At 43.1% G+C, this 12,775-nt stretch overlaps 1 protein-coding gene across 2 annotated transcripts in view; it reads left to right on the top strand.

The window, feature by feature from the left end:
• NUP188 (nucleoporin 188) overlaps positions 1-12,775 on the top strand; it is a 46,871-nt gene that overhangs the window by 22,348 nt on the left and 11,748 nt on the right. For both annotated transcript variants that reach the window (XM_074331140.2, XM_088792962.1), the window contains exons 10-25: positions 427-541; positions 1,174-1,374; positions 2,817-2,906; positions 3,464-3,529; positions 4,493-4,612; positions 5,172-5,298; positions 6,888-7,040; positions 7,246-7,372; positions 7,583-7,670; positions 7,765-7,841; positions 8,558-8,672; positions 9,786-9,906; positions 10,034-10,100; positions 10,888-11,016; positions 11,337-11,476; positions 12,292-12,398. In XM_074331140.2, coding sequence (XP_074187241.1) covers positions 427-541; positions 1,174-1,374; positions 2,817-2,906; positions 3,464-3,529; positions 4,493-4,612; positions 5,172-5,298; positions 6,888-7,040; positions 7,246-7,372; positions 7,583-7,670; positions 7,765-7,841; positions 8,558-8,672; positions 9,786-9,906; positions 10,034-10,100; positions 10,888-11,016; positions 11,337-11,476; positions 12,292-12,398 — 1,843 coding nt within the window. The remainder of the gene's footprint in view (positions 1-426; positions 542-1,173; positions 1,375-2,816; positions 2,907-3,463; positions 3,530-4,492; positions 4,613-5,171; positions 5,299-6,887; positions 7,041-7,245; positions 7,373-7,582; positions 7,671-7,764; positions 7,842-8,557; positions 8,673-9,785; positions 9,907-10,033; positions 10,101-10,887; positions 11,017-11,336; positions 11,477-12,291; positions 12,399-12,775) is intronic.

Raw genomic sequence — 12,775 nt, 5'->3', positions numbered from 1 at the left:
CCAGGCAGGCTAAACAAGGCAGATGTGTTTCCTGCCCTCTTTTAAGATCAATCTGTGGACTTTGAATTTTATGGCAGTGGATATATTTACATTTTGAGACCTGTTCCCTCTGTGGACAAAGATGTGCACTTGAGCAGTGAGACAGTTTATCGGGGCAGGTGTAATTGGTGGCTTTAGAAACCTTCAGATCTGCGCTTTGGTAGGCACAAGACACATGACTGTCGAGCACTTAAAATGTAGCTGGTCGAATTGAGATGTGCTGGAAGTGTAAAATATATACTGGATTTAGAAGACTTAGTATGGAAAAAAGAATGTAAAAGAACTCATTAATAATTTTTTTGATATTGAAGTGTCTTACGTGTTACCTTATTCTTCAGTGAGGTTCAGAGTAGAATATATGACACCATGATGCCGTTTTCTTTTCAGCTACTTCAGTGCCCTTATTTTGGTGGAAGGCATGGATATTGAATCCTTGCACAAGTGTGCTTTGGATGACAGAAGAGAACTGCACCAGTTTGCCCAGGACGGGCTTATTTGTCAGGTGAACTTGGAGCAGCCTCTTTTCTTTTTGCAGACCTTTTATAGTTATAGTATGTTTTTAACCACTCAACTATACTGCTGCATAAACTTTCTCTTGTGGAATTTGAGGTTCTACGTTGTTAAGAAGTTAATTGGGTCTGGAAGAAATCTCAGATTTGTTATCTGATAGTTGAATTTGTAAGAATGAACAGAGTCACTCAGGGACATGGTATAAGGACAAAAGAGGCCCAAGGACAGAACCTTGGGGGTTGTCTGCATTTATGAAGCCTGTGAAAGAAGAAGAATAGGGAAGAACTTTGATATGGGATGATTAGAAAGATAAAAAATGGGGAGAGAGCGGAGAAAGTTTAAGAAGGATTGGGAAATTTTTTGAAGAGTCTCCATTTGAACATATATTTTATAATATTAGATTAAGACTGCTTAGGATCAGAAGAAAAAAATTGTGGGTAAAGGGAAGAGAACCTGAGGGGTTTATTAGTGAGGCGGCTGGGGCTTGGGAAGAGTAAAATGCCAGAATGGGAGAGAGGCGCCCTGTGGATAAATGGAAGACTCATGAAGCATGATGAAGAATCTGTGGAGGGCTCTTGATCCTTTCTGTTTAGTGACACAGCTGTTGTTTTCTTTTCTCATTAGGATATGGACCGTTTGATGTTGACCTTTGGGGACATTCCACATCATGCTCCAGTGCTTTTAGCCTGGGCTCTCCTCCGTCACACCCTGAATCCAGAAGAGACGAGCAGTGTTGTCCGGAAGATAGGTGGCACGGCCATCCAGCTGAACGTATTTCAGTACTTGACCCGACTGCTCCGCTCACTGGCCAGTGGGGGAAATGATGTGAGGCTCAGGCTATTGGTGTTAGAGCGTGAGAATGGGCAAAGAGCAGGGCAGAAGCTCATTAATGACTCGGGGTAATAGTAATAATAATTGTGATAGTGACATGGGTAATGATGGTGAGGTGGTAACTGACCTTTACAGAGCCCCCGTTATGACCAGACACTGCTCGGCGTTTTCTGTACAGTCGCATAGTTCATCCTTACAACACTTCTTTGCCCTGGGATCATCATCCTGTTTTATACATCAGGAAATTGAGACTCAAGCAGGTGAAGTTTGCCCACAGGAGCAATAATGGCCACTTGGTGGTGGGTACGGTTGGAACCCACTGTGTCTGACTCGGTCAGTGTAGTATACGCGTATACTACGCAGTGTAGTATATCTCCTAGAAGATACTCCTGCTTTGGGAGCTCATTCAGCTGTAACAGGATGTATTAGCAAATCTCTTGAGTGTTGTGTTGGGGCTTAATTTGAATGGCACAGTTTAGTCAGCTTGTTTTGCCATGCTAAAAGGAAACCTCAGCCAACTGTCCCCATTTGCTGGCACTGGTTGATTAATCTTGGTGACACTTCAGGCAGCTGCATCATTCATGTCAGCACATAGAGACTATCCTTTCTATAGGCTGGAGGTGGTTTTCTTCCCCATGAAAATTTCAGTCATTTTGAAAATAGTTCCCTTTTGATTTTATTCTTTTTTTTTTTTTTTTTAAGATTTTATTGGGGAAGGGAAACAGGACTTTATTGAGGAACAGTGTGTTTTTTCCCAGGACACATCAGCTCCAAGTCAAGTTGTTGTCCTTTCAATCTTAGTTACGGAGGGCACAGCTCAGCTCCAAGTCGAGTTGCTTTTTTCAATCTAGTTGCAGGGGGCGCAGCCCACTATCCCATATGGGAGTCAAACCGGCATCCTTGTTGCGAGCACGAGCTCTAACCAACTGAGCCATCCGGCTGCTCATCGGCAGCTCAGTGGCACCTCAGCTCAAGGTGCTGTGTTCAATCTTAGTTGCAGGGGGCGCAGCCCACCATCCCATGCGGGAGTCGAACTGCCAACCTTGTTGCTGAGAGCACGCGTACTCCAACCAGCTGAGCCATCCGGCCGGCCGCCTGGGAGCTCAGCGGCAGGTCGTTGTCTTCACTCTAGTTGCAGAGGGCGCAGCTCACTGGCCCATGTGGGAATCGAATCAGCAGCCCTGTTGCTCAGAGCTTGCGCTCTAACCAACTGAGCCATCTGGCCGCCCCTTGATTTTATTCTTGACTGTCTTGCAATATTTGTGGTTCCTGCTTTTTCTTTTCTCCCTTTGTCTTTCTGATCTTGGGACAAAATTAGGAAAAGGGTGAAGACTCGGACTCCCTTCCCGTTTGTTCTCAGGGCCTGTATTAATGTGATAGGGTTATGCTGAATCTGGGTTGCTCAGAATTACTCACCAACTCCTTCGCCATTCCAGTGCACCACCAGCACCGCATGCATGTGTGTCTACGGACTCCTTTCTTTTGTTCTGACCTCGCTGGAGCTGCACACACTGGGCAATCAGCAGGTCAGTGTCTGGTTTCGTGAGCCTGTACGCTACCCAGCTTTGCAATCATAGCCCTAAGGTACCGCTTTGGAGCTGATAAAACACACACCCAGATGCCTCAGGTGTCATTTGCCTATTGCTGTTAGTTTCATATATTGTATTATGCAAATGATACTTTTTTTTTTAATTAAAGTTTATTGGGGTGACAATTGTTAATAAAGTTACATAGATTTCAGGTGTACAATTCTGTAATACATCATCTATAAATCCCATTGTGTATTCACCACCCAGAGTCAGTTCTCCTTCCATCACCATATATTTGAAATGATACATATTTATGGTACAAGAATCAGAAAGTGCTGGTAAAAAGGTGTAATCCCATCACATAGGATAACCTCTATTAACATTTTGATGTGTTGCCTTCCAAACATTTTCTGCATATATACATACATGAAAAATAATAATACTCTAGAAATGGAATCACAATATGTATACTGTTTTGCAACCTCATTTTTTCACTCTGTAGTGCATCTGTCCTAAACATCTGCAGGTGCTAATAAATATTCTTCTCCCAACAGGATGTAATTGATACAGCATGTGAAGTCTTGGCAGATCCTTCTCTTCCAGAACTATTCTGGGGAACAGTAAGTATTTCAGAGGGAGTCATGCTATGGTATTCTCTGTAGCAAAAAAATTGATCAAGCACTTACTTTGTGATAGGTCTTATACTAAGCATTCCTGTTTATTTCTCGTTTAATCTTTACAAAAATCTATGTAGATAGTATTATCATCACCATTTTGCTTATGAGGACAGGTGATGCTCAGAAATGTGAAGTGACTTGCCCAAGGTCACCTCACTAGACGGACAGCCAGGATCGGGATCCAGTTCTGTCTGACCTGAGTCTGTAGCCCACATTATTAACTGGTGTGTTATCTGTTCTACCCACCAAGTCTCTTTGCACACTGGAAGTCTCAGGCACCAGTATTGCTGTAACTCTTGAAGGTGCTATTGGGGGTTTGTAACCGTGTCTTACGAGTTGTCAGAGTATACTGTGACTGGTTAGAGTAAGGATTTGGCAGAGAACAGTTTCTCACCAGTACTTAGTCTTAACATTCCCAGTAGCCTCAGGCCTGTAGGTCCAGCTGATGAAAAAGTCTGTACTTGTAGTTTGTCCTGACAGATCTGCCTGTCTATCTTGTCCTTTTTCCTGAGATGCTGTTGTGTCTTACAGAATCACAGTGTTCCTGGGAGAAGCTGGTATGAAATCACGTTTAGATTCAGCATCTTGTGTAGGGTAGCTAATGCTGACATGTTGGGTTCTTTTCACTTTAGTGGAAACATGTCATGCAAAAGTGAACAATGTCTTCCTAAAGAGAGGATGGCTGGGAAGAGGTCACTGCAGGCAGTAGTAGCAATCTTTTTTCCGGTCCTGATCCAATCAGTTGTTGATAGCTTTTTCCAGTGGAAATATGGAAGTCTTAAATCATTAGGGAGGCTGCCTAAATGAAAGGATTAATTATGGATTTTCTTATGATTGTTTGGCAATTCGGAGATTGTTAATTTGTAGATAATATGACGGTCAGTGACTTCTCCCCTTCCACCATAGGAGCCAACCTCTGGTCTTGGAATCATTCTGGACAGTGTATGTGGAATGTTCCCCCATCTCCTCTCCCCACTCCTGCAGTTGCTGCGAGCCCTCGTATCAGGGAAGTCTACTGCCAAAAAGGTAGGTTGTTCAGTTAGATGCCCGAAGAGAGTGGGAGATGTTTTTCAGGAAACCTTTTTGCTTTTCACATTGATATCCCACTGCTATGACAAGAATTAGTCTGAAATTGAATGAAAAATGCCAAAGATAGTGACTCAATTCTATAAAATTAATTGAAAATGTTTTTTATTAAGTACCTATTGTAGATATTGTGCAAATAAGACAAAATATAAAGTTCCTTAATTTCTAATTGGCAGAGATGAATAGACATAAGAAATAAGTAACTAATAAAGCTAGGTGGTATATAGTATATGTCATTTGAGTAGTAAAGACCATAGTGTTCAGGAGAGGCAACTGTCTCTGGATTGGGGGGGTCTTGAGTGGGTGTTAAAGAATGGTGAAGATCTTGGCAAGGGGTGCAGAGGCAATTCCAAGAAGAGGCACAGTGGTGGGTTTGTCAGCGGTTTGAGAGTCTTTACATACGGTACACAGTCTGGCTAAAAGCAGAAAGGCAGATGTGGGAGCCTTTTCATGTCCCTTAGGTTAATGTGTGGCTGGGTTTTTTTCTGCATGTTGGCAGGTGTATAGTTTCTTGGATAAGATGTCTTTCTACAATGAACTTTATAAGCACAAGCCCCATGACGTGATCTCCCATGAAGATGGAACTCTCTGGCGGAGGCAAACACCCAAACTCCTTTACCCCCTTGGTAAGATAAGGAGCCCGTTTCAGTAGTTTCTGTCCCACCGGCCTGTTGGGTCTCGTCTGTTTAGACCTCACTGCTGTTTTAATTATTTCATGCAAGGTGCCTTTAAAACCATTCCTTTTCCTCTCCACTGTGCTTGTTGATTTGTTGATAAATTATTAGTCAGTTTCTTACTTTTTTACATCATTAGATTTCTTTATTTAAAAAATAATACATGTTCACTGTAACAAGGGAAACAACGCAGAGATGCATTTTAAAAAGTTACTCTCTCTTCAGACCTGTCTCCATCAGATAATCAATGTTGAGTTTGATGTGTCTTTTTATACAATTCTGTATACTCTCACAAATTCATTCTACGAGCTGCTATGATTACATATCGATCTGACTCATTCTTTTTAGTAACTACATAATTATTCTGATGTTCCATAATTTTTCATCTTTCCCCTTCTAAAGGATATTTAGGCCATCTCAGGTTTTTGCCACTATAAACAGTGCTACATTTGGTATCCTTATGTACTGGTGCTTTCAGTACATAGAATCCCCAAAGTGGGATTGTTGGGTAAAAGTGTCTACACAATAAAAATTTTAAATACATGTCCATTCTACCGATACATGAAATAGATTAACAAAATGTGTACACACACACACACACACACACACACACACACACACCACACAGTGGAATTATTCAGTCTTAAAAAGAAAGGGAATTCTGACACATGATATAACATGGGAGAATTAGAAGACATGCTAAGTGAATAAGACAGTCACAAAGGGATAGATACTGTGTGAGTCCACTCAGATGAGGTACTCAGAGTAGTCAAATTCAGAGACAGAAAGTAGATTGGTGGTTGATGGGGGCTGAGGAAATGGGAGACTAGGGAGTCATTGGTTAATGGACAGAGTTTCAGTTTTGCAAGATGAAAAAAGTTCTTTAGATGGATGGTGATGATGGATGGTTGCACAACAATGTGAATGTACTTAATTCCACTGGACTGTATACTTAAAAATGGTTAAAATGGTAAATTTTATATTCTGTATATTTTACAACTTTTTAAAATAAAAAGAAGTTTTGAATAGATAGTGCCAAATTGTAGAAGAAAGTTATAGCAATTTATTTTCTACCGGCAGTGTGTAAGAGTGACCAGTTAGTATTTGTCACATCATGTTTATTCTGGGGGCTCAAGGAGCAAAATGTAGAAGGAACAGCCTTACTCTTCTAGCCCTGGTATCAGCACCGACTTACCCAGTGATCTAGGCACATACAGCCCCATAGGGCGCTCTTCCTGTAGTCATCGTCCGAATGGGAAACCTCGCTGCACTCAGCTGATTTTCAGACACATGGAAAGACTTACTTTACCAAATGACAAGAGAGAGGGTGTTCTTTCTTTCTTTCTTCCTTCCTTTCTTCCTCCCTCCCTCCCTCCCTTTCTTTTTTTTGCTTTTTAATAGAAAAGGCTGCCGCAGTGTTGGATACTAGGAAGAGAGCCTGTGTATCTCTGTGTGATTAAATATTGGTGTCTGGTATAGGAGTCACCTCTTCCTGTTGTGTCCTCAGATGTTAGACTAATTTCTCTTCCCCCCTTCCTTAGGGGGTCAAACAAACCTTCGCATACCTCAAGGCACTGTGGGCCAGGTCATGCCGGACGACAGGGCTTACCTGGTGCGCTGGGAGTACTCCTATAGCAGCTGGACCCTCTTTACCTGCGAGATTGAAATGCTCCTTCATGTTGTTTCCACTGCAGGTGAGGTCAGCTTTGGGAGACATCACTATGGGAAGAAAAATGGACATGCTTAGAGGATTTGGGGGGATAGACAGAGAATTTCAAAATAAAATTCAGAACCATCCAGATTACGATTAGTGTAATTTGTTTCTCTGGGTCTCAGGGACTACTCAGTGATCTTAAAAGAATTGTGTTCCATGAGGTCACAGGCTCTTTTGCCCCTCAGATGTGATTCAGCACTGCCAGCGGGTCAAACCCATCATTGATCTGGTCCACAAGGTCATCAGTACAGATCTGTCGATAGCAGACTGTCTCCTGCCCATCACGTCCCGCATCTACATGCTGCTGCAGCGGTAAGTGTCTGGTCACACCCACGAGGTTCAAGTCCACACACATTCCTCTGTGGGGAGCCCGGGTGTGATATCTGGCCCCAGCTGAGGGCTTTCCTGTTTTAACATCCCTGCTGAGAGGAGGAACTTGCGAAGAAAGAACTGGAAAATATTTGTAATGGAACAAGTTGTATTATTCATTTTACCGAGTACAGTGCACTGCTCTCCAACCAGGTTAACGACAGTGATCTCCCCCCCTGTGGATGTCATTGCTTCTTGTGTCAATTGCTTGACTGTTCTGGCTGCCCGGAACCCAGCAAAGGTGAGCCACCATGTCTTCTGAACAGCCAGAAAATGTTGCACTTGGTATATACCTGAGGACACAGGGACATTTGACTCTTTCTTTTCCTACTCAGGTCTGGACTGATCTTCGTCACACAGGATTTTTACCGTTTGTGGCCCACCAGGTCTCCAACATGAGTCAGATGATTAGGTGAGCTGGGTCTACATTCCCTGGGAGTATCAGACATTTCAGGTCGAGGCTAGCTTCATTACAGAAGCTTCTCTGTGCTCCTTTACTCTCTCTGCTCCTTGGCTGTTAAGCCCTCTAACCGGAAATAGGAGGGATGAGTAAGGACAAGGCAGAGGAGACAGTGGGACTTGGGGCACAGAGGCTGTTCTCTTCTAGGCCAATGCTGATGCTTCACAGTGTTTAAAGCCAGAGAGAGAGACAGACAGACAGACAGACAGACAGACAGAGATTTCTCATCTAGCCGCAACCACCTTAGGTACTCGGAAATTAACTTTCCAGCCTCGAGCATCCAGACATGTGGATGCAGAGCCTGGGCTTCCCTTTCTTAAGTCAGGGTCACTTACTTTTCCTTGTTTCATGGCTACTGGAGCTCTCCTGGTTGACCAGTTAACGCACAGCGCGCCATCTTACACCTGTGTTCTCTTCTGCTCTTGTGTATAAGACAGTGACAGTTTCCTGGTGTTTATTTGACTGTTCACTTTAAACCTCTTGAGGTTATATATCAACAAAAGTTCTTAGTGTTTACCCTGGGTATAAAATTGCCTAAATTTGATTAATTCCTTTGCAGAGTTTTCCTATTTTGTGCCCAAGTAATCTAGACAATAACAAGAATGTTCTGTGATCACAGTTTCTTGAAACTTTGCGATCCCCGCATCATTTTCCCCTGTCTTTCCCAGTGCGGAGGGGATGAATGCTGGAGGGTACGGAAACCTCCTGATGAATAGTGAACAGCCCCAGGGCGAGTATGGGGTCACTGTTGCCTTTCTGCGCTTGATCACCACTCTTGTCAAGGTAAAACCTGCTCAGGTAGAATCATCTGACATGCTTTCCCTGCCCGCTGCTACTGCTGTCATCTTGTCTGCCGACAGGACAGTTGTCCTGAAGTTATGGTGATAGCAGTTTGTGTGTACTGAATATTTACTGTGTGCCAGGTTCTATAGTAGATGCTTTATCTGTGTTAATTTATTTAACACTTAGAAGCGGTGTGGTATAATACACTGACTGTCAAGCAACTTGACTGTAGCCCAAGGTAATACATACCTTTTGTATCACATTCCGGTGTGTCCAGTGTGTATGTATATTCCTGAAGCAAAGTTTCACAGTTCGACACTATGACTATAGAAGGCCTACTGCAACATTTTCTAATCAGCTGATCTCACAGTTCAGTAATGGATCACAACTCAGTTTGAAACATACTGGTGTAGCATGGACTTTAGAATCAGACAGAATCAGGTTTATATCTCAGGTTGACCACTTACTAGCTACATGTCCTTGGGCAAGTACAGAACCTCTGTAAAATAGGAACAATCAGTGGTCTCTACCCCATGGAGGCCACATGTGAAAAGCACGTGGTACATTTCCTGCCTGCAGGAATCAATCAATGAATGCTTAAAAAGATAGAAGAGTCCTTTATAGAGATAGTGATTTAGATACAGATACTTATGTATAAACAAAGAACTCCCACTTTTAAAATAAGGAAGCTGATGTTAACAAGTAATAGTAGGATGAAGAACTTTGAGGAACAGACCTCCTTTCTGGTTCCAGTGATGGGGTAGAGGTCAGGGGTGCCTGGTGATGACGACAATGAAACGCTTTCTCCCTCATCGGCAGTCCTGTAGCCTTTGTGTTTAAGGCGCCTCCCTTCTGACTAGACTTAGCCTTTATCCCTCTCCCTCATGAAGGTGCCTTTTGACAGTGTCGCATTATCATTTTAGTCCTTCATTCTAAAGAAACCCACACAACTTGGACTCAGTGGAACTAGAGTGTTCTGATGTTTCTTTTTTTTTCACTGGTGGCTCAGATTTGCCCAGATTTCCTTTGGACCTATGGTTTTGAAGTTCAACTTCTAGTAACCAACTGACTTTTCTTCAAATGGCATAGCCCTGACAACTTGGCTTCTTGTAGGGGCAGCTTGGTAGTACCCAGAGCCAAGGGCTGGTGCCCTGTGTCATGTTTGTGCTGAAGGAGATGCTTCCCAGCTACCACAAGTGGCGTTACAACTCCCATGGTGTGAGAGAACAGATAGGTAAGGAAAGCTTGGACAGCGAACGTCTGAGGGATTTCTGGCTCCCTGGAGAACTCTCTCTCCCTTTTATGGGATAAGGGTCATCACACAAGGCCCCATCACTCCTGTGTCTTTTTCCGGAGTCCAGGTTGCCTGATCCTGGAGCTGATTCATGCGATACTGAACCTGTGCCATGAGACAGACCTGCACGGCAGGTATGAGGACCCCCATTGCTAGAGCCTGGTACTCTTGGATGCTGCCACTGGCCAAGAGAAGACGTGGGCTTCTGCTGCAGAGCCATGTCATCCTTCAGAGGCTGAGCCCGCAGCTCAGTACTCTGGAGGTTGATTTGCTTTCTTTTTTTTCAATTTTTATTTTATTTCTTTATTTACTTTTTCTTTTTTTCAATTTGCTTTTCACTAGACTGTTTCTCCTTTCTCCCTGTGGAGGAGAAGAACAAATGAAGTAGGGATGAGATTGTTTCCAATGAGATTGTTACACACACACACACACACACACACACACACACACTCACACACACACACACACCATTTTTTATGATCTTTACAAAAGTTATGTATGTTCATTGGAAAATAGTCAGTGCAAAATGCCCTTTGTAAACCTGTTTTCCAGCGATGACTGTTAACAATTTAGTGTGTATTCTTCTAGGTTTTTCCTTCTGCTTGCTAATTGCTCTGTAACCATTCCCGTGCCACTACATAGAGATCTGTCTTGTTTTAATGGTTCCATGCATTCCATTGTGTGGATTAATCACGATTCATTTCAGTAAACATATCCATTAACTGATGGACATTTAGATCGTTTCTCGGGGTGATCTTTAACATCATGTCTGTTTAAGGAAAGTGATCAGAGTGCTTTCATCTGGCAAAGAGAGCTGATCTGTGTCACTCATGTCCAGTTGGTTAGGTTTGGACAATGCCTTTTCCTTCCAGTAATAAGTTTGGCGGCTCCCTGGTAACTCAGAATGCATCTGTCTTCCAGCCACACCCCCAGCCTGCAGTCTCTCTGCATCTGCAGCCTGGCCTACACAGAGGCTGGACAGACAGTTATCAATATCATGGGCATCGGCGTGGACACCATCGACATGGTGATGGCTGCTCAGCCTCGCAGGTAGGACTCTCTCTCCACCTTACCCCTGTATCTTTATTGTGGCTCCATGTTCTAAGAGCTTCAGTTTAAATGAGCTCGCAGTAGCTTTTTAAAGAGAACCTTTTTCCTCCAAGAACGTAGCCTTTATGTCACCTCGTGGTGCTGTATGGACTGGCACATAGCAAAGGGAGTTGATGACCCCTCCTCTCTCCTAGTTTGGAACCTCTGACAGGAGCTGTTGAACTCTGGGATGATTGTTGCAATCTAATTCATGAGAGCACATATGTTAGGAATGACATCATGTCGTCTGAATCAACTTTGGTTTCTGTTTGGCACCCTAGTGATGAGGCAGAGGGCCAGGGGCAGGGCCAGCTGCTGATCAAGACAGTGAAACTTGCGTTCTCCGTCACCAACAATGTTATTCGGCTGAAACCTCCTTCTAATGTGGTGTCTCCCCTGGAGCAGGCTCTCACACAACATGGTATGTATTTCTTTTCCATTCAGCAACATTTCTGCTGTAAGTCTATATTTCAGGCTGTGTTTATAGACATCGTCAGTATTTTCTGATTAACTCCATAAGGAAATTTGGGGATAATCACCAGCTTCCATCCTGGACATAGAAACAGGGGGACTGGATCATACTTCATTTCTGCTTCCTACTGATGACAGAATAATAGTTAAGACTCATGTTCAAAGTCAGACGGCCTTGGTTCCAATTTTGGCTATGATCAGCTGTGTGACCTTGGGCGCATTATTGAACAATTCTGCCTCATGTTTCTTGCCTCTAAAATGCGGATAATAGTAGTATCTACCATGTAAGATTATAATGAAGATTAAGTTACGTCCTGTAAAACATGGAGAGAAGTTTTTGTTTAAGTATTGACTGTTACTACTCTTACCTGAAACTACTCATTTAATCTTTTTGGGACCCATTTTCCTCATTTTCAAGTAGGTTTTTGGGTAAGGTCTAAGACCTGTTCTAGCTGTATCATTTGGGGTTTTTATGATTTTTGCATTTCAGTGCAATGCTTCAGTGTGATGTCTTTTTCTAACCTATTTGGTAAAAGACTACCTATTTTATTTTCTTCAGAATGTATTTTTGCTCTTAATGAACCCCCAAATCCTGCTTATCCTCTTGGCTACTGAAAAAGGAAAATGGTGTGGCCATCTGGATTCGCTCTGGTCCTCCAAGTACTTGAGGCTCATGCCCTCACATCTGTGAGCCTTTGGACATCAGCCTCTTAAGAACTTGAATCAGGGACACTTGGTATCTAACTGCTTCCTGTGCGTCTTCAGGTGCCCATGGGAACAACCTCATTGCTGTTCTTGCCAAGTACATCTACCACAAACATGACCCTGCCTTGCCACGTCTTGCCATCCAGCTGCTGAAACGTCTGGCCACGGTAGGCTCACACTTGAGAAACCAAAGCCCCAGAAAACTGGCTTTGCCTGGGACCACTCTTGCCTTCTCCTAAGAGAAGCAGCTCACTTGGTCTTCTCTGACTTTTAAAGTGACATAGCCGTGTGTATACACACACACACACACACACACACACACACACACACACACACACACACACTGTGTTTTATGAGGGATTTTTTTTCCCTGATTACAACAGACATACATACTCATTTTAAAATATTTATTTAAACGTTACAGATAAATGTAACATAGAAAAGTTAAGGTAGCCTATGATCCCCTCGAGATCCCTATGAGCAGGTTGGTATGCATCGCTCCCGATTTCTTTTTATCCATGCTTATATATTAAAGGGTGTTTGC

Source organism: Rhinolophus sinicus, chromosome 16, assembly GCF_057876585.1.
Source record: "Rhinolophus sinicus isolate RSI-liver-muscle chromosome 16, RSI-T2T, whole genome shotgun sequence".
NCBI classification, from domain to species: Eukaryota; Metazoa; Chordata; class Mammalia; order Chiroptera; family Rhinolophidae; genus Rhinolophus; species Rhinolophus sinicus.
The sequence above is the reverse complement of the archived record's forward strand: the minus strand, read 5'-3'. Positions and strand labels throughout refer to the sequence as shown.